The sequence below is a fragment of the Carassius gibelio genome, chromosome B3, assembly GCF_023724105.1.
Source record: "Carassius gibelio isolate Cgi1373 ecotype wild population from Czech Republic chromosome B3, carGib1.2-hapl.c, whole genome shotgun sequence".
NCBI lineage: Eukaryota > Metazoa > Chordata > Actinopteri > Cypriniformes > Cyprinidae > Carassius > Carassius gibelio.
In genome coordinates, this window is record NC_068398.1 from 30,521,290 (window position 1) to 30,545,616 (window position 24,327).

Consider the following 24,327-nt stretch of genomic DNA (forward strand, 5'->3'; position numbering starts at 1 on the left):
TAATGCTTTTATTAGCATTAGCATATTGATATTAGATTCCTCATTGGCATCTGTTTCTAATACAATAAAACAACATCAACGCACGACATCAAAAATTCACCATAACAATATTGGTTTATATATATATGTGTGTGTGTGTGTGTGCGCTCTTGTTTTTGTGACATATCAGGACACAACTCTGTATAATGACATGGGTATGACACAGGTATTACAAGGAGAGGGTGACTTATGAGGACATAACCCATGTCCCCATTTTTCAAAACGTTTATAAATAATACAGAATGAGTTTTTTTTGAGAAAGTAGAAATGCAGAAAGTTTCCTGTGAGGGTTAGGGGTAGGGTTGGTGTAGGGCCATAGAATATACAGTTTGTACAGTATAAAACCATTACGCCTATGAAATGTATCCACTTTTCACAAAAACAAACATGAGTGTGTATGTGTGATCCTGAAGACTGGGGTAAGGATGCTGAAATATTTTCAATTTAAATGTTATTACGGTTTTTACTGTATTTTGACTGAATAAATGCAGAATACAAGTCTTCCTGTCTTCACACGTTTGACCAGTGTATACAGAAGCATTAGTAAAATGTGAATCAAATTACAATAGTGTAAATTCAGCTTAAACATAAAATCGCAAATATTCCCAATCAACAAATAAACAAGACATGACAATGTAACTTGCTTTCACATCTTTATTGTGTTATCGGTTGCTGCCCATTGGCCCTAAAACGGCTCGGGTTCAATGGGTCTCCAACTTTCAGGTTAAGACTGGTGTTCACACCCCACAGAGACCCAGTGAGACTGATGATGGACGTAAAACAAAAGCTGAAGCAGCATTCTCAAGATCTCACCGACAGGTTAAAATATGACTTTACATCCAAAAATAGCATTCATTCATTCATTCATTCATTTATTAATTCACTCAACCAACCATTCTTTACATGTAATTTCACTTGTTTCTTTTGATACCACAAAAGCTTCACCGAAGCACATACACCAAGAGAAAAAGGACACTTTAAACCTAAAACACAAAAGAACTGAGTTTTTTGCTCAGTAAATTAAAACCTGAAACAACCCCTTTGAAACACGGGGCACTTAAAATCTACCGTAAAAGAAGCATTGCATTTGCCAAATTAATGCAGCATGTCGAACAAGACACATTATGTTTCCTAGTGTCTTCAATGAAAGGCAAGAAAGTAAAACAGCAGACATAAATGGACAAATGTGGGCGGTTAAAAACAGTAATAACCAGCTATGACACATTAAAATGGAGACTGATCATTTACAATCTGAATTTAAAGGGACAGGTCTGAACCTGAATGACTTTCTTCAGTGGAACACAAAAAGAAGTAGAACGTAAAAGCTGCTGAAGCTGTCAGGGTCTAAAAAGCACAAAGAAGTCTACACGACTCATGCACACTATTTTAAATGTCCTGAAATTATACGATAGCTTTGTGTGGGAAACAAACTGAAGCTCATCCAAAATTAGAATATTCACTTACGTCATTTCACACTTGTATGACTTCAGTTCATCTTCAACACAAATTAACTTTTAATGAAACCTCCACTGAAGTTCCATTCAACCAACACTTTCAACCTTCAAAAATCCATTGGTTCCCATGTCTCATAATTTGACATCGAATGGCAGAACTCTGAATGTGGAGATGGGATTTCTTTGACGATATTATAGGAGGATGGGGAGATTTTCAGAGAATAACTTTGTTTCTCAAGACTTGAAATACAGCAAACAAGTTGTTTCCATTCATTCAATCATCTGACCATTACATTTAAGGTCTTCGTTTGTGTTCCATAGAAGAAATTCAAAAAGACTGACATGATCATGTAAAAAATTCCTTTAAATTATACAATTGGAGCAGTAACTCAAGTCTCCAGCTCTTGTGTCCAGCTCCAGTTTAGGACACAGTTCAGGAAATTATTCGTAGTTGAGAACCAAACTAGTGGAAGACAAGAATTAAGTGTGAAATACTGTAAAGTGGTGTTATACAAGCACAAGTGTATGTATGAGCGACAGATCACATACTGATCTTTAGGCAGTCTCAATAATTTCAATAAGCGTCCTCGTACTTTGCGATTTTTGTGCCGCTGAGCAAACATTGCAGTAACGGACAAAGCAGGTCCTCCAGATGAAGTGTTTTTCAACTCAAAGGACATTGAAGACAAAGTCACAGACTCTTGTTTCCTTCTTGTTTTGTTGCTATATACGATGAGTCCATGCAGTGCTGCGTCTCCGAGCAGCTGAATCGCGTAAAGTGAGAGAACACATCAATCCATTGGCAGAAATTCATAATGCTTCTACAAGCTCCGCCTCCTCTGCTGAGACTCAGCCAATCAGGAAGGAGCTCTTTCTTACAGTAAAGTGCACTTCTTCAATCTGCTTCTGAACTTTTGAGATTAATGCTTCAAAAGAAGCATAGCGACACAGCCAGAGGACTCCGGCTACTTGTCTCCAACAGCTTCAAATACCAATTTTGACCAGTCTTACAGAGGAAAATAATGTGCACAGTTTTTTCCTCGTAACAAAGAATAAAAGTGTAAAATCGTTGAGCTTTGGGTCTTTGTATCACAAACCCACACCGTAAACTATGTGCTAATAAGACTTCGAACCTTGTAACAACGTATTTAGATTATATCTGAACATTGATTTATAAAAGCAAGACTCAAACATGTCCACTTCTGGCAGTCTTCTTGTGCAAATTTAAATGTTTTTCCTCTCGTAGATTCACCCTCAACCAGTTCCCGCACTCCACAGAAGGTGCCTTGACTAGTAATGGGACGGTCTGAAGACCACGACTCGTAAACATCACTCTTGTGGACTGTTCTTCAGGGCCTTCGGCGCTTTGCTCCATTTATTCGAGCTTGCAAGGCTACCTAATGCGACCGTCTTTTTTGACTGGCCCCAGTTCTGATTTGGGGTCAGGGGACAAGGAACTCCAAGAGGTCTTGGTACAGAGTCCAATGCTGGGACAGGAGGAAGTCTGCTCAGAGCAAATGTCTCCCGTTACCCAGAAAGCGTCGACAGAGCTGTCCACCCAGGCCTCCAGAGGCTTCCCTACCAGAGATGTCTTCTTCTGTGCCTCCTGCAGAGCGGGCTCACTGGGCGGCAGCTTCAACACATGGGCCAGCTGCTGGAAGCTTTGCTCCAAATACACGTTACCTGGTGGACCTGCGTGTACCCAACCATGGTCTTCTGAAGAGAACAGAAGAGAAGAGAACATAGACAGATAAAGGTCATTAGATAGTAGGGGTGTACCAGTACGTGTATTCGTACCGGACCGTTTCGGTACAGGGCTTTCGATACGGTGCATGTGTATACCGCATTTATATTGCAACATAAATCCTGAAAAAATATATGTTAAAATATATTCAAATAGAAAATGGTTGTTTTAAATAGTAATGTTTCTCATTGATGTCTTACCTGTGCGCAGGGGCTCACGTCCCTTGAAGGCCAGAGGCATGACCAAAAACCGAGTTTCTGCTACACGCTCCCACAACCGCAGCACACGCACCGTCCACACTCCAGGCCTGAGGGGGCGCTGAAGCGGTGGCTTGTATTGCGTAAACTCGGCCTCAGCGTCTATGCTGATGTCATAGGAGGCTGCTACTATGTGTGCTGGGTCAATCCACACTATTGTGGCTGTCAGGTTGGGTCCACGAGCCCACTTTTGGACTGCCACTGGTTCATCTAGAGGTCCCATCACACCACCAAAGTTACGGAAGATTCGCTCCTTTGGGTCCCACTCGGTTCCGACCTGGTACAAAACAGCATGAACAAAATATACAATATTAAAGAACTACAGAATTAATTTACTCTAACATTTTTCTAAAAGCACTTTCTCTTTTTGTAAATGATGATTCATGTATGCATTTCATTTTTTACTTTATAATGTTAAATTAAAATGTCATAACTGGATTGTTAAAAACAATCAACTTTGATGTTGTGATTAGAAGTAAAAATAGTTTACTTCTAATTATTTTGGCCTCTTAAACCCCTCCTCACATTTGATAGCAAGCTCGAATTCAGATCTGCCTCCATCCAATCATTTGCCAATGCACAGAAAAAGTCCCTGTGCTTTCTTCCCCCCTGTAATCCATTTTACTCCAATGTATGTTACAATACAGAACAAATAATTTATTCATATCTATTTCCTTTATATTGTGACTGTGAAGTATATAAAATAATTTACAATGGCCTCCCTGTTCTTCTCACCTCAAGGTGTTTGAGGCGCTCAAACTCATGAAGGTTGTGTTCCAGCTGCAGAGTTGCTTGAGGAACAGCCCACACCTCCAGAATCTCACGGGACCTTGTCACCACATTCTGCACCTCCTGTCTGACCAGGTAACCCTGGAAACGGTCATCATAAAAATACAGGTGCACAGACAGGGGGTAGCCAATAGGTTCAAACCTGTGAGTAAAAACAATTAATCAGATTAATCATTTGATGACTGGACTGGAGAACTGGATGTATGGTTTGAGATGGAGGGACTGGGATAGATGGATAAATTAGGAATAGGGGGTAGATTTAAGTAAGGGATATAAGGGATAGAGAGACTGACTGGAAAAATGGATGGATTGGGTGGAACGAATCGGGGTGGATGGATTGGATGGTTGGGACTGTCACCAGCAGGCCTTGGAACTGCTTTGAATGGTCTCCTGCTTAAGAATGCCTAATATAAAGGAGGAGGAGTATGCCACGAGGGCCACATCATTGAGGGATAGATTGGGATGGAGTAGGGCTGGGCAACTTTGGTCATGGGGGGCCCACTAGCCTGCAGAGTTTAGCTCCAACCCTAATCAAACACACCTATAGCTTTCTAGTAATCTTGAAAACATTGATTAGCTTGTCCAGGTGTGTTTGAGTAGGGTTGGAGCTAAACTGTGCAGGACAGTGGGCCTCCAGGACTGAAGTTTCCAAGCCCTGCCAAGCCCATGGATTGGATTGAGATGGAAGGATTTTAATGGAGAGGTGTACTGGTATAGAGGAATTGGTGTGGACTAATGGATGGAAGGATAGCTTTTGATGGAGGGGTGGATTATGCTGGAAGGACTGGGATGGACTGGATAGATGAATGGATTGGGGTGGAGGGACAGATGGAAGGATAATTTTGGTGGAGGGATGGTTTGGACTGGGATGGATTGGATAGATGGATAGATAAATATTTAGATGGATTGAAAAGATGGATGGATTGGGATGGAAGGATGATTTTGATGGAGGGAAGGTTAAGGATAGAAAGATTTAGATGGATTGAAAAGATGGATGAATTGGGATGAAAGGATGGATTTTGATGGAGGGATGGATTGGAATAGAACGATTGGGATGGACTGGATAGATGGATGGATTGGGAATAGAGGGGTGGATTTAAGCAATGGATATGAGGGATGGAGGGACTGACTGGAAGAATGAATTGACTGATTACAAGTAATTGGGATGGACTGGATGGTTGGGATTGTCACCTGCAGGCCTCAGAACTGCTTTGAGTGGTCTTCTGCTTACGGAGGCCCAGTCTAAAGAAGGCAAAGTACGCCGTGAGGGCCACATCATTGAGGGACGAGACCCCATCAGCCTGCTCGAATAGGCTCTCCCAGTACGCTTTCAGTGCCACTGTGCCTGGAGGGTACTGTCCATACAGATGATTGTCCAGAATCTCAATAGACTCCTGGTTCACTGTGGACTCAAACTTACGGGCGAAGAACGTGGGTCGTGTTAGTTGCTGTCATGGGAGAAAAGAGGATTTAAGGTGGTGTCAACATCAATGATCTAGAAAGAAAAGCCAATTTGCTAAGAAAGCCACTGATTTCCATTCTACTGTGCAATATGCATGGTTAGTGAATGTGGCCTGCTGTGATCGTTTCAATATTGTGTGGCTTCTGACTCACTTCACTGTTCACTGACCTGTATTCTGACGAGGTCTGAGGGTTTGAAGTCATTTGGTGAACAGCCACACCAGTCCACAATGTGCTTATACTGGCACTTGCAGCCCAATTTCCGGTTCCAGTTGGTCACGCGCAGATTATTGTCGACCAAAGTATCGCACATGTGGCTGTTTCCCAGCACTGTGTGAAAGAAAGACTGAAAACCAGAGAGAGAGGAATCCCTTAATATACCCTCAGGGACAAAGCGCTTAATGTTTACAGCTCACTGCTGTGCCAATTAAATAAAATTAACATGAAGTAAACCCATTAAGAGATGTGAATTTATGATTCAACCAGATTAAGCCACAACAATAATAGTGATTCATCCTGCTTCTTTAAATGGGCCATTCAATTTTTTATTTTATTTTATTATTTATTTTATTACCTCAGCAGGCAGAAGAGCGTAGGTGTAAAACTGCTTGAGCCCCGTCACAAGCTCGTCCTGTGAGTTTACCACATACTCCACAAACTTGTGCGTGAGGGCAAACCAGTCCGAGCCTCCTGAAACCTCCAGCCCCTCGGGGATGGTGCGCTCGCCCAGACGCCACATGTGGTTGTCACATTCGTGGAACAGCCGGTCCAAACCCTGCTTTTTAATGAACCTACGTGACAGGAGAGAGCAGGATGGTGACTGATGTCATGATAAACACTGTCATGGCTAGTTGGGTTGCATTATTTATTTGAGGCATGTCAAAAGTGTCAAGATAATGAATGACAGAAAATGCCAAACGAGGCTCTCATTAAAAGGCTGAAATTCCTGAACAGAAAGAAAAAAAAAATTATAAAAATAGTTTGGACCAGTCTTTTATTATTGACCTCCAAATCCAAATCATTGTGATAAACCAAACAAAACTCCAACCATCTAACAAACAAACAGGAAATGATAAAAAGGACACTTGTAGACCAGTGTGTAAAGCATTAGTAAGTTTCACTTTTTAAAACATTACTGTGATCCTGTAGCTCAAGTGGTAGAGCGCTATCAAGCGTAAGGTTGTGGGTTCGATTCCCCGGGAACTCATGATAGGTTAAAATTGATAGCCTGGACGCACTGAGTCGCTTTGGGTAAAAGCATCTGCTAAATGCATAAATCTAATGTTTTTAATTAAATTAAATTTAATTACTGTTTTACTTTTAGGCATGGCAAGGATAGAAGAAGTTTATTGTTTTATTTATATTTAAAGTGGAAAACTCAAATAAAACTATGATATTCATGATTCAAATATTCTATATTTTTTTAAAGAATGTTTGCAAATTTTTTGTACATGCATTACATACAGGTAAAGGTTTTTTAACCCCATTATACCACTTGTCAATAAATACGTTTTTTTCTAACACATGAAAGCAAAATAATTATTTCATAATAATCATAATTATTTTACTTTTTTTATAATTAGATAAAGAAAAAGAAAATTGTGTGTGTCCTTGCAGAATAAGAATATTAATTTATTATTTTAAAAATGATTTAACTGTTAATTAGGCAACAGTATGAATAGAACAATGATTTTAATGCATACTGTTTGGACATCAAGTTTCCTGAAGGCTTATAATTTGTGAGTACGAAAACAGAGATCATCAAAACAGAAATGCTTCAATAAGCCAAGTTTGATTCATTCTGTGAATGAATTCAAACATTTCAATGAATGAATTCACTCTGATCCAAAGAAACATAAAAATGGCATAATCCCCACTCACAATCAAAGTAGATAATCTGTGATGCGTTTAGAGCATCCCTAGATACAGACAGTAAATCAGGGAACAAGTTACCCAACCTGGAATAACCCTTTAGAGTTGAATCTAAAATGAGTTTACCTTGCGTTCTCTCTGCCGTGAGACTTCAGGAAGTTCTTGTCACGGTTCTGGGAGAGAAAAGCCACGAGCTCATCATTGGTCCTGTTTTAGATGATAGTGAGAGAGGAGAGGAGAGATAAAAGTGAGGGATTATGTCAGAAACCCAGTGCTGACTGCAGGGTGGCGTGGGTGAAGTCTTCATCTGGAAGGATTTAGCTCCTGCTGACAGGATTTGGTCGGTATCAACGTCTACATGTGCATCAGGCCACGTACACCGATTTGGCTTATTTAGCTTGCTTTAAAAAAGAAAAAGCATCAACAGCTGGAAGGATTGTGAAATTGTAAGGCTCTGATGTGTTAGAGAAATCCTCCCGAAACAGATTGGAGAGAAAGAGACCGATTTGCCAGCATCATCACACTAGCACACAACGAGAGCGGCTCTGACTTCACGTCTTCAGACACAAGCTCAAGGGAAGGTCCCTCCACATGTATCTCTTAAATCAGTATCTCATGTTTTTTTCACTGACCTTATAGCAATGATTGCTTTCTTTGTGCACAAAAAGTGTTGTCGTAGCTTCATAAAATTACGGTTGAACACTGAAGTCACATGGACCATTTTTGTCCTTATTACGTTTCTAAACCCTGATCGAGGTAGTTCCCTTGCTGTCTATGCAGGGCCAGTAAGCTCTCGGATTTCATCAGAAATATCTTAATTCATGTTTCAAAGATGAACGAAGGCGTTACGTGTTCGAAGCGACATAAGGTTGAGGAATTAATAACAGAATTTTCGTTTTTGGGTGAGATACCACTTTAATATTTATATTGGGTAATGAAATATGCTCAATATGCTTTGCATATTTTCCAAAAAATGTTGTGGACCGAAGTTTACAGCATGCAATCAAAATAAAATTTCAAGTATTAGAAATGTTTAAAGTTCGAGACTTTGATGTTTAAAACTAAAGAATTTACAACAGATCATTCAAATTTAAACTTACAGTGTAAAATAAAGTGATTATCATTTTTTTATTTATTTCACAGTACCATTTTCAATAGTATTGTCCTTTTATATTTATCTTTAGACAAGACTAATAATAATAATTACATTTAAATACTTTTTAAATAAAAACAATGAAAGCACTTACTAAAAAATACACTCTCTGTATACTTGCATGTCATGAGAACAGTCAAAATGCAAACGTGCTGTTTAATTATTGAAATATTAAGATTTAAACTTAAAATCTCAGAGGGACTTAAAGTAGCCTAAATATTTTATGTCTAATAGGTTCGGTTGACAAAAAAGTTAGGGAACCCCAGGTCTACGTAGTCAGCGAATGACTTTAAAAACTGCAGTAGAACTGACTTTATCACACTTCTTTCTCAGAGCGATGCTGACCTGGTGGGGTAGTCGGTGGCACTGAGGTTGATGAAGAAGTCCCATTTCCAGTCCAGCATGGACAGCAGGTCATGCATGCTGCGCAGGTAAGCCTTCAGCAGACTGGCCCCACCCCAGATGGTGACCATGCGCCAGGGTGTAGCTCTCACATTGGGGTAGATCTTCGCCATCTGCAGCACCTCCCGGTGCATGTAGTTTGATCGCTGCAAGGCACAATATAACAGTCTTCAAACATCTCCAATGGTCTTGAAGATGAGTGTATCATGGCTTTTCACTGTTTGTGTAAATGATTTAATAAATATTTCAAATCATGTTAGTGCAGTAGTGCAGTTCTAGCAGTCATCACGGTTCTGCTGCTGGGAGCGGGAAGATTTCTTGTCAGGAATTCAGTTTAGCTTTGAAAGACTTTACTTTTAAGAAGATAAAACCTGAAATAGCTTCAAATTAAATACTAAAATCAGATGAGACAGACTTATAGAGAGGAAGAGACGGAGCAGATGTTGTGCCAAATCATATCAAGGTGTGAGAGAAGTGCTCCTCCAGCAACAGGCTGACAAACTTCAGCTCTACACAAGCCTTGGTTCTCCAGCATGTGAGCTGATGGCCACTGAGCTTCTCTACACTTCAGCTCAAATCAAAACACGGATCCATAGGGCTGTTTTTAAGGGTACTAAAGAGTTTGCTGTGGAACTGTTCAGTTCATTTTGGGTCAAAGTTCATTCACCCTATGATTAGTTGGGCTGGACTGTGGTTTGCAGAGAATCAAAAACCAAAATCTCGACCGAAGCCAAGCATTCTGCACAGCCTGAGCCAAACCTGAAACCAATGTTAATTTTATACAAAGTTTTATGTGAAATATAAATGTTCACAAACTCTCTGTAATTGCCATGACTTGACAATAAAATACAGACTCCAGCAATTTTAAAATGCTGAAATATTGTTTACATTTTTAGACTATAACTGCATGTGTCAGTAATGATCAGTGTAATATTGCTTTTAAAGATACTACACAAGAGGTCTTGTTTTTCTGACATTGAGAATGCAGGAGCATATACAAATGCAATTATTTATTGTTTGTATTTAATTAAATCTAGATAATATTATGTAGTCACTGCTTTTTCTTCGAAAATTTGCTTTTCGATCTTTTGCAGATCTTTTAGGTCATATTTCAAGTCAAGATTTTCAAAAGATTTTCTTTCGGCAGCTAAAGAATTTGGTCTCACTTTATTTTAAGGTCAAATTCTTGTTATTAAACCATTAACTATGATTTTTGGATAGACAAATTCCTAATTTGCTGCTTAATAGTAAGGTAGTTGTTAAGTTTATATACTGGGTAAGATTGGGGATGTAGAATATGGTCAAGCAGAATATGTACTTTATATGTACCAACAAACAATATTTTAATAACAGGCATGCTAATAAGCAACTTAGTGAGAATTGGGCCCTATACTAAAGTTTTACCTAAAACTTTGGTGTATTCCTAAATGAAACCCAACCTTGAGGACACGAACCACACTTTATGACAGAAAATAAGCATATTTTAGCACTTACAGTATAACCCAGTTGTTTGCTCTGGAATATCTCTCTGGAAAGCAGCTCTCATTCTTCACAAAAACAAATAAATCTGAATCTGCTGTTGACATTCAAATGTCAACGTTGTTTCACCACTGCTGAATCTACAGTGATTTCTATTTCAGCAGTCTGAAGTAAATGTCATGATCTACCCACTGATTCTACACAACAGACAATGTAGGCAAGTCCCACTCAGCTATTCATTGACTCTTTCAAAAAGTTTCAAAAACTCAGATTGTAAACGCATGTTTAGTACGTGTTAGGTATGTAGAAATGCGCAATGTGTGTCGATTTTAAAGGCAAGTGCTAACAAACATACACAACAATGGTGGATTAGATGGCACTGTTGTTGCGGTTTAAGAGTTTGCTAATGCTTCTTCAGCAAAGTGTGGATTTACTTCACCAATATTACAACCAACAGTGTTGATTCATCATATAATCGTCACTTCTCTACAGGTACTGTTCACTAACAAGGTGACAGCGCCAACTACTGGCCTGGCATACCAATACAGAGTTTTTGTTGATATGTATAAACGCAAATCATTTTGAAAATGTTGTTGTGTATACGTGAAACTTATTAAAAACGCAAGGAAAAACGTTTCCATTTTTTATTACATCCTTCTTGTGTAAACGTAGCCTTGTTGCGGTCATGTTAGGAGAATTTCAGAAAAACCTGGCCAGAAAATGTTCCATTGTCTATTGTTAAAAATGTAGCGATATATAAAACGATAAGAAGCCATACTGCTTCAATCCACATGAGCAACATAAACGTGGTGAAATCTATGAGTGAAATATATCACCTTCACCCAAAACTGGCTGGATTTTGCTGCAAAATATTGCTCAAACCGAGACCCTTGTTATAATGAATTTATGGTTCATGAGGCTGTTCTTTCAGTGAGATCTCAATGGAAAAATAAACCTGTTGTGTGCTAACTTACCTTGTCCACATGGATGTAATAAAAGTGGTCTTTGTGATAGATGGCTTTGAGGAGACGTTTCAACTGTCGGACTGCTCGTCCATGAACCACCAGCATGAAGACCACCCTGACTGGGTTCTCCACCTTAGAGAGGTCCGTGTCAGTGAAATCTGCATGCTGGACCGCACTGGAGATCACTAAAGATGGACGAGAAGAATAAAAACTTGAAATTTGAAGCCTGACTGGATGAGGATCTAATGATTGAAGGAATGCAGTTACCATGCTGAGGGCAGAACTGAGGCAGAGACTGAGGCATGAGCTGTCCCGCTTGGTGCTGGCACACGATGTTGGCGATCTCTTGTCTGCACTGCCGTGAACCCGCACGGTGGAGGGCAGACAGGGCGTCCTTGCCCGAGATCTCACATTTGGGCACAAAGTCACTGCTGGGGACTTGAGGAGCACCCTCAACGCTGCCCGGCTCTCCTGGTGCTGCTAGATGGATTTTGGCCATGTCCCCTGCCCGCGTCTCGCTGAAGTTACGGCTGCTCGAGGGATCATAATGGGCAGCCACTCCGTCTTCCGGACCACCCAGACTCTTGTCCTTCAAAGAGGGCTTGTTTCTCCGTTTAGACGCTCTTCTGATGATGGTGGTGACGGCTGGCTGATCCTTGCGCTGCCTCGACTGCCCGTGGTTTACCTTTGACAGGGCGTTTTGCCTCTCAAAGACCACAGGGTGCATCTTCTGCTCCTGCCCATTGTGGTCGGGCAACTTCGACCCCCTGTGTTTCTGCTGAGAAGGAAACAGAGTAAATAAATCAGAGGTGTGATACCAGATCCCGCCACATCAGCGCAAACGAGAAAACAGGATCAAACTTTATTCTCAGAGGAGGAACAGATGGATAATTCACACTCGGAGAACAAACTTGCTGACGTTTCAGGGAGCCCAGAGGCACAACGTGTCTGCTTTGTTTCTCATTTGTCATTTCCCTGGCTCCAATCGTGGCTATTTTTAGCATCATTTAGTGGCGGGAATCAGAGGTACTATGTAATGAGGGTAGTGACTCACAGAAGAAGCTCTGCCAACACAGAAAAACACTTATCTTAAGCCATTATCTTACGGTGGCATGTTTTAGGAGCGTTAAGATTTCCTGCGTTAGCAAGAGTTATTGGGTGTTTCACTGTGGGAAATCATCAGCTGAAGAGCAAAGCTGTTGTTAAATGGTGTATTAAACTGAGATGCATGCCTCCAGTCCCCTAACTGAATTGTGCATTGTTCCTTGTTACTTTTGAGTCTATTGAAACTTTTTACGTAATTCAAACAAGAAGAATAGTTTTGGTGCTCTTTAATTTGGCATGTCACTGATGTCAGCTCACTGTAGCCAACTCTATTCAAGAAGCGAGTGAACAATCACCTAATACAAGTAGTTACTGTATGAAATACACATGAATGTACATTAGATGGGAACAATGTTACATTTAGCTCAGGAATGCCCTTCTGCGTCCGTCCATAGCGCGATAGTTCAAAAATTCACTCTAAAAAGGAGCGATCTGCTTAATATTTGCACTATGTTTATATTTCAACAACAATTTGATGTAGGAACATAATTATATCACTAGAAAATTGACATAAAAACACACTTGCATGCAACGTAAATGTTTGTATACAGCTATGATTTTGTGCTACTATGCCTGAAGGTAAACTGCAATTTTATTGTTCTGCTGTTCATATGAATCTGTGGATATTGCTGTGCATTCACACCACTGCCATTGAGAGTGTAAAAAAAAATCACTCTGGCCGCCCTGCCAACAACGCTGTGGAAAGATTCATGGACGCTCTGACGTAGGCCGAACGCTTATCTTGTATTTAAAAGCGTCGCAAAGCAAACAAGCTTGTTGGTCTTGTGCGAACTAAACACAAAGAGTGGAACGTTATAAATGAACCTCATTAAATGTTTTAAATGTGAAAGTGAGAAATTGATTGGTGGAAAGAACTGTATTGTAGTTACAGGTTTGCTAACGAAATAAACCAATTAAAAGCTATTTGTGTGGCTTTTGTGTTCATGGTTAAGAGCTAGTCTAATTTCAACATTATAGGAGACATTTACTAGCCTTGGTCTTTAATTATCATTAATATACTACAGATTCTTCTTTAGTAATTAAGATAATCTTAAGAACATCAAAATGTATTCAACTGTGCTATTTGTGAGACACCCTAAATATGAACTAAATTGTGCTACAAATGTATTTAGAAAATGTATTTATGTACCACTTGAAACTCTCCTTCAAAAGTGCTACAGAGATAGTACGATAAAAAAACATTTTAGTTCATATTCATGAGTTGTCATTATAGCACAGTTGAGTACATATCCGAAATATATTTCAGATATGCTCACTGAATATAAACCTAACAGAGCACTCAGATCACTAGGATCGAGTCAGTTAGAAATACCAAGGGTTCACACAAACAAGGGGAGTCCGCCTTTAGTTACCACAGTTGGAATCAGAGAGATCAGATGTGCTAAAACACTAGTCACATTTAAATCTAGACTCATCTGTTTAGCTGTGGATTTATTGAATGAGCACTGTGCGATGTTGGAACTGATTGCACTGTATTTTAAGTATAATCATATTCTATTCTTGTTGTAAATTCATTTTAAACCTCTTAAATTAATTTTGAAATCATTTTATTGTTGTGATTATTTTTTTATAACCACTGACTCTTCTTTTATTCAAATCACCTTGAATTACCTTTGTGTATGAAATGCGCTATATAAATAAACTTGCCTTGCCTTACTAAAGAATTATTTTTAGTATATCAAGTACAAAATTAGTGTATGAAAATGGAACACTTTAAGTACATATGGAAGTATGTTTTTTTTTTTTACCTTGTTCCCCAACACATTTTCAATATGATATGGTAGAATATGATACATTTATAATATAAAACACATATAACCAGAAATGTCTTCTATTTTATTGCCAGGACATTAACTTAAAAATAATAAAATATACTAAATATTTGAAAAAAATACATATATACAGAAAAGTAAACATTTTTTAACACAGTTTTTTAACACGGAACAAAATCTTTCATACAAGGCTTATTGTGTCTGAGGAAGACGGTACAAGGTGCAGCTGACAAGACCGCGAGGGAAATAAACGTACTAACACCCCTCACACTGCTTCCCCCATAACTCTCTCCCCAGTGTTCAGTGTCCAGCCTCCAGACACAGTGCTTCATACACCTGCTTGTGAATTTGGAACTTTAAATCCTGCCTGGTCCTCAATGACAGCGTCCTGAAGTTCCCCAGGAAGCTTTTGAAAAATAAACTGTCACTGTCCTCCTGAGGAGTGCCCTCCAAAACTCTTAGCATCCTCTCCTCATTGTGGTCTCTGTCCCTGAACGCTGGACTGGCTCGGGCTTGATGGTCCTTCCTGAACCTGAAGGCTGAACTGGCTCAGGCTCTCTCTCAGACTGTGTGTGTGTGTGTGTGTGTGTGTGTGTGTGTGTTGTCTGTCCTGCCTGACTGTGCCCGGCCATGGCATCTTCTCTTTCCTCTGGAGTCAGTGCTTCCCCGACACCCCTACCGTATTCATCTATCTTACAGGAAGGGGTTGAGGAAGCCCATGACTCCACATGGCCAAACACTGCTCACACCTGCTCTACTCTTCTTCCTCTCTGACTCCATCCTTCTCTCTCTTCTGTAGGTGTCTCTAAGAGACTTCCACCTTTCTCTGCACTCATCTGCTAGTGAAAAGACAACAGAAAACACATTCAATATAAACACCTCATTACCCACAATACAGAATAGTTTGTTTGCTATGTCTGAAATGGCGTAGCTTTATGTGTCACTGACTGTCTATATATTTAAGCCTATTGAGATTTATCTTATTTTTTACTAGCTAAGCAATTTGTTGATAATACCACAGTGGAGACCAGTTACAGAACACTTTTGTTTTTCCTTGTAGAAAGAAAAGAATAGGCAGAAGGGACTGCTTTTAGGGCTTCACATTAATCGAAATGAAGAGCTTAGGCAGAAGCTGTGCTTGTCATGAGTATCTCTCAGTGAAGCACAGTTCTGTGATCAGCAGTAGATCTCCACCCGAAGGTCAGAGGGCGCTCTCGTGCTGAAAATCTGTATATGCACCGAAGAAGAAATTCTCGAAATGCCTATATAGCTGCATCTGAATAAACAGAAAATTTAACTGCTTTCACTGATTCAACGGGACTAATAAATAGGGATGCAGCGATTATAGATTTTGTTGGTACGATTGTTGTCCGAGAAATAACCACGGTTTTACGATTATGAGGATTATTATGCATTTATAATGTTTACAAACACATGCTCTAGGTATCAAATTGTTATTTATTGCTGCCTTTTAAAACAAAAATAACATGGTGATAAATACTAAAGCACAAAATTATAATAATAAAGACTATTGGAATTAAAAAGGTGACCTCTGCTTTGCAAACAACCATGTCAGTATTTCCCTTTTGAAAAAAACTAATGAACATAGATCATTTAGTATTTAGTGGTTTTAATTTACTACAACGAGAATAAAAGGTAGGCCTTCTTTCTTAGTGTGACCATCTGGGCAGCGTTATGTAAATCCTCCCACAGTGACGTAGAGATGTGGGGGCTATTAGAATGAGACAGTATTTTTTTATAAAGAATATCTCTTTGGATTTGAGACTTTGGTCTTTGCAACTTAGATCTTCTTTCTGCACCAAGAGCTTGTAACGCTCCAGAAGAAAAAGGACAATTTTAAAAATGCATCATATAACCCCTTTAAATGTGTTCTTACTACCTTTTTGGGCCTTGAACATTTCAGTTCAGCTGCTGTCTATGGAGGTTCAGAAAGCTCTTGGATTTCATCAAAAATACCTTAATATGTTCCCTGAAGATGAACGGAGGTCTTACGGGTTTGGAACGACATGAGGGTGAGTCATTAAGGACATAATTTCTATTTTACAGTGAACTATCCCTTTAAATAAGAGTATTTTAATGTCAGCTAATGATTCTTGTTCTAAATATTCCCGACAAGACTTTTTGGTATATGAAATATTGTTAAACTGAATAACATTTTAGCGGGTGTCTTCTGTAAATCATGGTAAAAAAAATAAACTACATGATTTTCAGAAAATAATTAAATCGAATTAACGGGACCTTTGACCTATATATTCTCAGATCATGCAGCGGAAGAAAGTTTTGACACCGTAATGATGTTTAAGATGTTATTACAGCAACTGATGTGCACATACCACACACAAACAGATTTCATCACATCCAGAATGTCAGTGCGGACACTGTGTCCTAAACACGGATGTGTGCAGAGCAAAGCAAACCTAAGAACAGCGCGAGAAAAGCCTTATCAGCACACCTGCCAGCGATACTCCAGCGCTGAGCACAAACACAATGACTTGGCCCCACAGTCCTAAACAACTCCATTATGCTACACGTTTCCTCAGCAAACCCAGATGATCACATGACTGCACACATCTCAGTGTAATGCTCAACGCGAGACCCCTGCTAATGTGAAAATAAGATCAGAGCGAGGACAGCTCTTACTGTTAGACAGCACAAGTGCCAGACATTGATTAACTGAAATCCCAGTGGCTCTGGGCGTCTGTCCCAGCACTGACGCAGCTTGAAGCCAAATGAAGAAGCTTTCTGACAAGAGTTTCTGCAATTTGCGCTAAATTTAGTCTCATCATTGAAGGATTCTCCATGTTTTTGCTCTCAGAGTCAGCCTGATATGCCTGATGCCTACTTTATCCATATTCAGATTGTGGACTAGTCATCCAAGAACCAAGTCAAGTAGGAATGCAAATTACTTTGGCTACTTCAGCTTAAATATTTTGGGGAGAAATGGTCTCTATGGTGCCACAGTGGAGAAAATAATGTGAAACGCAAAAATCTGTCTAGTGCACTTGGGTTTTACTTGTTCTTAAATTTTTTATTGTTTTTTCCACACATGACGAGCCATGTAATCAAATCTGGACATGGAGACTCACTGAGATGCCCAAATCTCTGGGACTGAATGATGTAGGACTTTGAAAATGAAGATTCCCAAAGAAATGTTGATTAAGAACTAGAATCTAAAACCATATTGCGATACCTTTAATACTTCTTGAGTTATAGGCATGAAAACTTTTGAAAAAGAATATTTATGGCACTCAGACAGGTACGTTCAATGCAGTTGCTCTGACTGAAGTAGATGAGATACATCTCTAGTTTCAACACTATTTGTTCTCCGGACATTCCTCTTATGCAAAGTGACCCACATTTGGTTTTTGACCACTGAAAATGCATACAATTAAATTATTTACATCCAGAGACTTACTGAAATTGCATTATCTCTGGAATCGTACCAATGTAGTGCCTTTAAAATGAAGATGCCAAAAGGAAAGTTTGTTAAGACCCAATAACTAAAAGGGCATCGAGCTATCTGTAATACTTTTTGAGTTACAGGCCTACAAACTTTGGAGAAAAACAATGGAAGAGGAGTGACCAGCAGCCTTAGACCCGTGTCAGTCCATACAGCACCAGCGGGCCTCATTAACAGAAGCGCTTTGGACTTTCAAGCGCCAAACCAACAGCTTTGCTTCAAAACACAGTGAGTTGCCAATATATGCAGTATTGTGGAGAAGACAATCCCAGAATACACTGCAGTGAGCTCAGTGAAACAAATGAACAGCCAGACTATATACATTATTAGAAATATTAGAGCTTATATTTATAAATATGATTCAATATTTTAGATAAATATAATTCATTTAATAGAATTAGGGCAATATAACTATAATTGGACATTTTACTGAGTAGAGTTAGGGCTGTTATTTTGCTAAAAACAGTATTTTATACCCAGAAGATTGCACAAAACTTACAGCATAAAGGGCGACGTAAAACAACATCTCATAGCTGACAATCAGATGGCAGCTGTCTGCACACTGCCTCTCACGAGTGTGTACTTCATACACTCAGAAATAACCCACAAAACAGGGTTTGAGGAGCTGTTGTCATAGATCTGCCTACACTGGGTGCAGCTTACACATTAGGTAAAGAAGTTTGAACAAATTAATGAAACATATTCATTATCTGGTCTAAAAATTCTACCAGCTAATTATTTTCATGACATTTTGCTCCTTTAAATAAGTCTTGCAAGTCATTTGAATGAAAACACAAGACTAAAGGCCCATTTGCTCCCAGAACAATAACTATATTAGTGCCTCAATATTCGGTTTATTATAAGAATATTAGAAATCAAGCAGATTTTGAACGGATGTCAATGTTTTTGTCACGCATTAGGTAAAAAAAAAAAAAAAAAAAAAAATTCTAAAAGTGAATGCAGTTTTGCTTTTGTAATAGCATTTGCTTTTCTCAGAATTAGAGAGATCATTTAAACGTTATAGAATCTACGGTCATCAGAAAAGCTTTGATGTCATTTAAATTTAGTCTTTACTGTAATGCCTGATAAAGTAGCGTTTGTGAGCAGGGCTCATTTCATTACAGCCGTCACCGGCGAAACCGATATATCTCCTGCTACAACAGCGCCTCCTGCTGGCAGAGAATGGTTGCCATTGACTTCCATAGTAGGAAAAAAAAATAAAAATACTATGGAAGTCAAAGGCAACCACCAACAGTTTGATTACCAGCAATCTTCAAAATATTTTCTATGTTCAACATAAGAAAGCAACTCATGCAAGTTTGGAACGACATAAGGGTGAGTAAATGACAGGACTTTCATTTTTGTGTGAACTGTCCCTTTAAGGAATCTGAATCGTTAAAGAGGAATCAGAATTGTTAAAGTCCTTCTGATCCCCTCTGTAAGCAGCACAGGTCACTGCAACATCACATGACCTGTCCTGCAGGAACTCAAAGGCTGCCAAATCAATGGGCTTTTTCATCACAGAGACTCAGAGATAGAGGGAGAGGTCAGAGAAGCTTGCAGATGTGCCATGGTTGGAATAAGGACAACTTCTTGTGCATAGATCAATTAGCACGCTCGACTCGTCACCAAACAATCAGTTAGTCGACTAGTGCGTAAAGGGTCTTCATTATCTGGGTGCAGGTCATTAAGTTCACACAAACAGCTATTTGCAGAAGAAGCTGTCAGAAGTCATTCGGTTGTGTGTTATTAGTTATTCATATGCAAACTGCCTGCACCAAACTGAAATATACTTTGGCTTTAAGTCTTCGTGTGAGTTTTAGATTCTGCAGCCAGGCGACAGCTGACATTAGGACACCTTGGGGCTGAATAGCACATCATTCTCGCTGGCCTGTACACCTGCAGGGTTACATTCACTGAAGAATGGCCACTGAAAAGAAAGCCTTCTTTAGCAATCAAACATGCAGAGCTCTTGAATTAGAGAACAGTGCAACAGCATGGCTGGGTTAAATACAACCCAGTGCTGCTGGGTAAAATTCTTCAGGGTAGTAACCCAACCGCTGGGTCAAAACAACCCAATTGCTGGGTTCGGTCCATATTTTACCAAGCACTGGGTTGTATTTAACCCAGCATTTTTAGGTTTTAATATATGCAGTAGGTGTCCACTACAGGAATCAGTACAGAGAAAGAGACACATGGTAGATTTCATTCCCATGAGAGCCAATTAGGAGAGAAACAGCAGGGAAGCATTGACACAAACATGCGAAACGTCCCACAACAGACACTTTGGGACTTTCTCCATTCACACAGTCCACTGTCATCTCAACCAAATCTTCAGACCATAAATGTATGTGCGCATTATCTCCTAATGTGAATGAGGACTTCAAATAAACAGTAAAGAAAGCTGAATACTAAAAGCCTTAAGAGAACATGTTAAAAATTGGTAAGAAGTTTCAGTTGAAGCCTCCTCATGCTCTCATAGATCGGTGAAGTAAACGTGGAGCAGGAATCCAGACACGACAGCACATTCCTGATACCCGTCACAACTCGTAACCTTTCTCAAATGTGTTCACGTATTACTGGAGAGTCCTTGAACGGAAGACAGTTATTCATTGACTTTTCAGTTATGCAGGCTTCTTCCAAGTTCTCCTACAGTTACAGTTCACTTCGTTCTGGGCCAGTCATCCTGGACTAACCCGAGGTTAAGTGTTTTGGTCAAGGGCACAATGATCATCATTCCTGAATCAACCCAGCTGGGGTTTGAGACGCCTCAGATGTTTAAACACTATGCCGCATTATGAGCTGCAGTCACACTTAGTTTATTTCTGATATTCTAGCAGTTGGTGATTGGATTTTGAGATGTGGCTACTGCACTCACTTTAACACAACACTTAAGTGGAGGCTAATTCGTATGAATTTGTCCAATCTTCTTGCACACTATTAACTGATAGGTTTAGGGAAGGACTATCAATCTTGGCTTTTTCAAAAAACAAAAACAAAGCATATTTCTTTTCTATTCAAGTTACACCACCTCGCAAAATCAGCCTCATTTTGTGCACAGTGGACTCAATTATGGGTGGCGTCTCAAAACCTAGCAAGCTTTCTATCTAGGCATTAGGGTTGGTTTAGAAGGGTTGCCTAGTAAGGTAGTTCACTTGGCTTTTAAGACTATTATGCCCCAAACCGTACATTTCCATCCAGATCACATTGTACGAATTCACAACCATGAAAAATATTCATGTTTGTTACATTTGCTGTTTTCACCAGAAGATGGAGTTATGCCATTTTGATTAAACATTACAAGGCCATTAAAAAAAAAAAAAAATGTATCCATGCATATGCTGAATTGTGCAATAAGCATTCAGAACATTTAATGCACACTTAAACTTTCTGAACATGAGTATATAAGCTCTAATAACTGCTGAAACACTGTATTATAAAACTCTGAACAGCCTAACTTTATGAATAATGGATTCAATTATAGGGTGTTTCAAAACTTAGCAAGTGCCCTATCTAGACAGCATTTTTGGCATCACAGACACATTCTGAGTCAACAGCGATTTTATTCTAACAAGATAGTAGACTACATTGTAAGGACATAACGCTGTGAACTCTAGACCTCACTAGATGGCATCAAAACATAGTATCCAACATGAGTTGCCTTGATATACTTAAAAACAAAAGTTCTTCATTAGCCTCTATGATGGGTTAACGAAGAACCTCCATGGAACCCTTCCATTCCATAATGCTATTCATGGTGAATTTATTTTATTAAAAATAATAATAAAAAATGGTGAATTTATTTTATTAAAAATAATAATAAAAAGTTTTCGAACTTAGAAAGTAGGAAATGTTCACTGAAGGGTTCTTTGGGGAACCAAATGTAGATGACCGAGAAAACTCACTTTTATTTTCAGTTGTGTAGTCACCATTTTGGTGTATTATAATCTCAAAGCCTAGTAGTGAGCGACATACGATACTCTGAAACGCTGTCTAGAGCCCCTTTCACACTGCCATTCCGGCAAATACAGGGGGTAAGTGTTCCCGTAATTGTTCCCTGGTCGCTAGATTTGGCACTTTCACACTGCCAGTGATGACCCGGTATATGTGCGTGCTTTCACACACAACCCCTGAAGATCCCGTAACGACACGTGACATCAGCGCGTGACGTGTAATGTACGAGTCGACAACGCTAGGCACGTTATACTTTAACTGAAGTAAGCAAACGATCTCTGCGTCAGCGCGGAAAGTGAGGAACTAACTGATCTCTGCTTCATTACAGTTTGCACATATGTTTTCGTCGCGAATGTTGATCTTCCTTCAAAACAGCCGGTAAAAGAGTCGCGCGATAACGCGCGTCATCACTTCGATACCGAATTAGATCTGGCTTTTGTTCACACAGCGCTCGTTCCGGATCGATTACCGCAATGTTACTATGTCCCCGACCCGGGTTCGATTCGGTAATCAATTCCGGGACGTGGTTGCTTTCACACAGAAGGCGACCAGGCAATGTTACGGGAATATTGCGGGTCCGACGTGCAGTGTGAAAGGGTCTTAGGTTGGACCATTAATACTACTAGTAATGGTCAGAAGCTTCACTAGATTCTCACACAGCGGGCAGATTAACTAACCCGATTATAATGTCTAAAACGAAGTCTATATATGTAGCTCTCTAGGGTTTGATACTAAGATTAACCAAAACTGCTGCCTGCGTAGACAGCTAACGTTAACTAAGTTTTGATTCACAGACATAGAGTTGTTCTGGATGAAGTCAGTCCAGTCATTTAAACCCAAAGCCGGTCAAAACAAACCGCTCTAAATGATTCACAAAACAACACTTGATCAAAACAACTGCATTGTTTGTGTGTTTTATACACTATAACCTTCTCCGAGAACACAACCGACGCGTTTGTTTACACTCGACGCCGCTGCTACTGGAGAAACAGTTCAACTAACGAGACTGACTGACGGCTTTAGCTTAGCTTAGCACTCTATCAGAAACCGTCAGCTCTAACGGCGAGACCGAAGCACGGAGACATGATCTGCCCGCGTGAAACAGCACCTACCACAGCCTCTCCCTCCTCCAGACTCCGCAGGCTCCATACCACCAGTCCCTGGATCAGTAAGATGGTTAAACCGGCCGCGATCGCGAGTTTATACCGTCTTAGGAGCTTCTGTACACGGGCGCTCGCGACCATCTTTCCCCCGTGAAGCGCATATATAGCAGCAGCGAGTCACGTTAGCCGCGAGTGACTCACTCGGAGGGAGTCGACTCTGTGAATCAGACGATGATTCGATCAGTGCCCCTTGAGAAAGCATCGTGGTTCAGAGTCTTTTAACCAAATGAATCTGATTCGACTGAATCAAATGGAGAGTCAGTCTCTCAAAAAATTATAATAATTGAAGCACATGATTCAAAACTTCATGATTGTTTATGAGAATGTAGAATAAGTAATTTTTTCTTTAATTTTTTATTCTTTTTTTATTTAATAAATAATACGAATAATCAACCTGAATAATAATAATAATTATACCCAATAACAAAAATAGCAAGAATAAGGGCGAATAACTAGAATCGCAAAAAGACATCAAATAAAAATACATGAAATTAATAGCTAAATATTTTGAGATAAAGAGCCAATGACTTGAGCTTTCTGACTTTCTGTTTGGTTTTTAAAGTACACAAAGTTCCTAGACATATTCACAAACTCATAAAGAACTAATAAATAAACACTTAATGCACGAATAATCAGATGTTCTTATCAACAGCTAGATTTATAAAATTTATATTTACATGTATTCAGACCACTGATCTATACTTTAATGACGACGCTTTTGTCCAAAGCGACTCATAAATAATCACAATAGAAGCAATCAAAAACAACAAAAGAGCAATGATATGCACGTGCTATGACAAGTCTCCATTAAATCAATTAAATGGTTGTCTGCAAATAAATAATTTAAAAATTAGTACAAAAAAGACGAACTAATGAACGTCTAAATCCTAATAAAAATCTTTTGACATGTATTAGTTGTATTGTGCCGTTGGGCGGCGCACTTTAAAAGCGCAAAGTCTTGCCCGTCTCCAAGACAACCGCTGCGCGTGGAATGTATCAGCTCGTGAAGTTAAGAGAAACAGTAGAAAGTCAGTCATACGAGGGATTTTATTTATTATTATTTTATTTAAAAATATATTATGTTTATTTATATATTTCCCTGCTAGTACATCAACAAATCACAACTGTATTTTAGTCTATTTCACATGTTCCTGACCACGAAACGAACGAATCCTAGTACGATGAAGGCTACATTCATGAATATTAATTAACCCATG

The 24,327-nt window shown here is 39.4% G+C and overlaps 1 protein-coding gene across 3 annotated transcripts; it reads right to left on the reverse strand.

Annotated features, from left to right (window-relative positions):
• Window positions 1-679: 679 nt before the first annotated feature.
• xylt2 (xylosyltransferase II) lies at window positions 680-23,302 on the reverse strand. Of its 3 annotated transcripts, none has more exons than XM_052552074.1 (11): window positions 23,060-23,302; window positions 11,883-12,393; window positions 11,625-11,800; window positions 9,115-9,317; window positions 7,743-7,823; window positions 6,319-6,535; window positions 5,914-6,090; window positions 5,475-5,731; window positions 4,230-4,425; window positions 3,438-3,771; window positions 680-3,209 (listed from the first exon to the last, which is right to left on the reverse strand). In XM_052552074.1, the coding sequence occupies exons 1-11, from the start codon at window positions 23,189-23,191 to the stop codon at window positions 2,887-2,889; spliced, it is 2,607 nt and encodes an 868-aa protein (XP_052408034.1). In that variant the 5' UTR covers window positions 23,192-23,302; the 3' UTR covers window positions 680-2,886. The 3 variants fall into 3 exon arrangements, with proteins under 3 accessions (XP_052408034.1, XP_052408036.1, XP_052408035.1); XM_052552076.1 differs by having other exon boundaries at window positions 680-3,206; window positions 23,060-23,245; XM_052552075.1 differs by having other exon boundaries at window positions 11,883-12,390; window positions 23,060-23,244.
• Between the last annotated feature and the right edge of the window lie 1,025 nt (window positions 23,303-24,327).

Excerpts from the sequence above, each read along its gene's own strand:
- xylt2 (XM_052552074.1), bottom strand. The coding sequence starts at position 23,191 with ATGGTCGCGAGCGCCCGTGTACAGAAGCTCCTAAGACGGTATAAACTC. Across the intron at positions 12,394-23,059 it reads TGGAGGAGGGAGAGGCTGTG|CAGAAACACAGGGGGTCGAA; the intron begins GTAGGTGCTGTT and ends TTTCCTTCTCAG. Across the intron at positions 9,318-11,624 it reads ATTACATCCATGTGGACAAG|CGATCAAACTACATGCACCG; the intron begins GTAAGTTAGCAC and ends TGTGCCTTGCAG.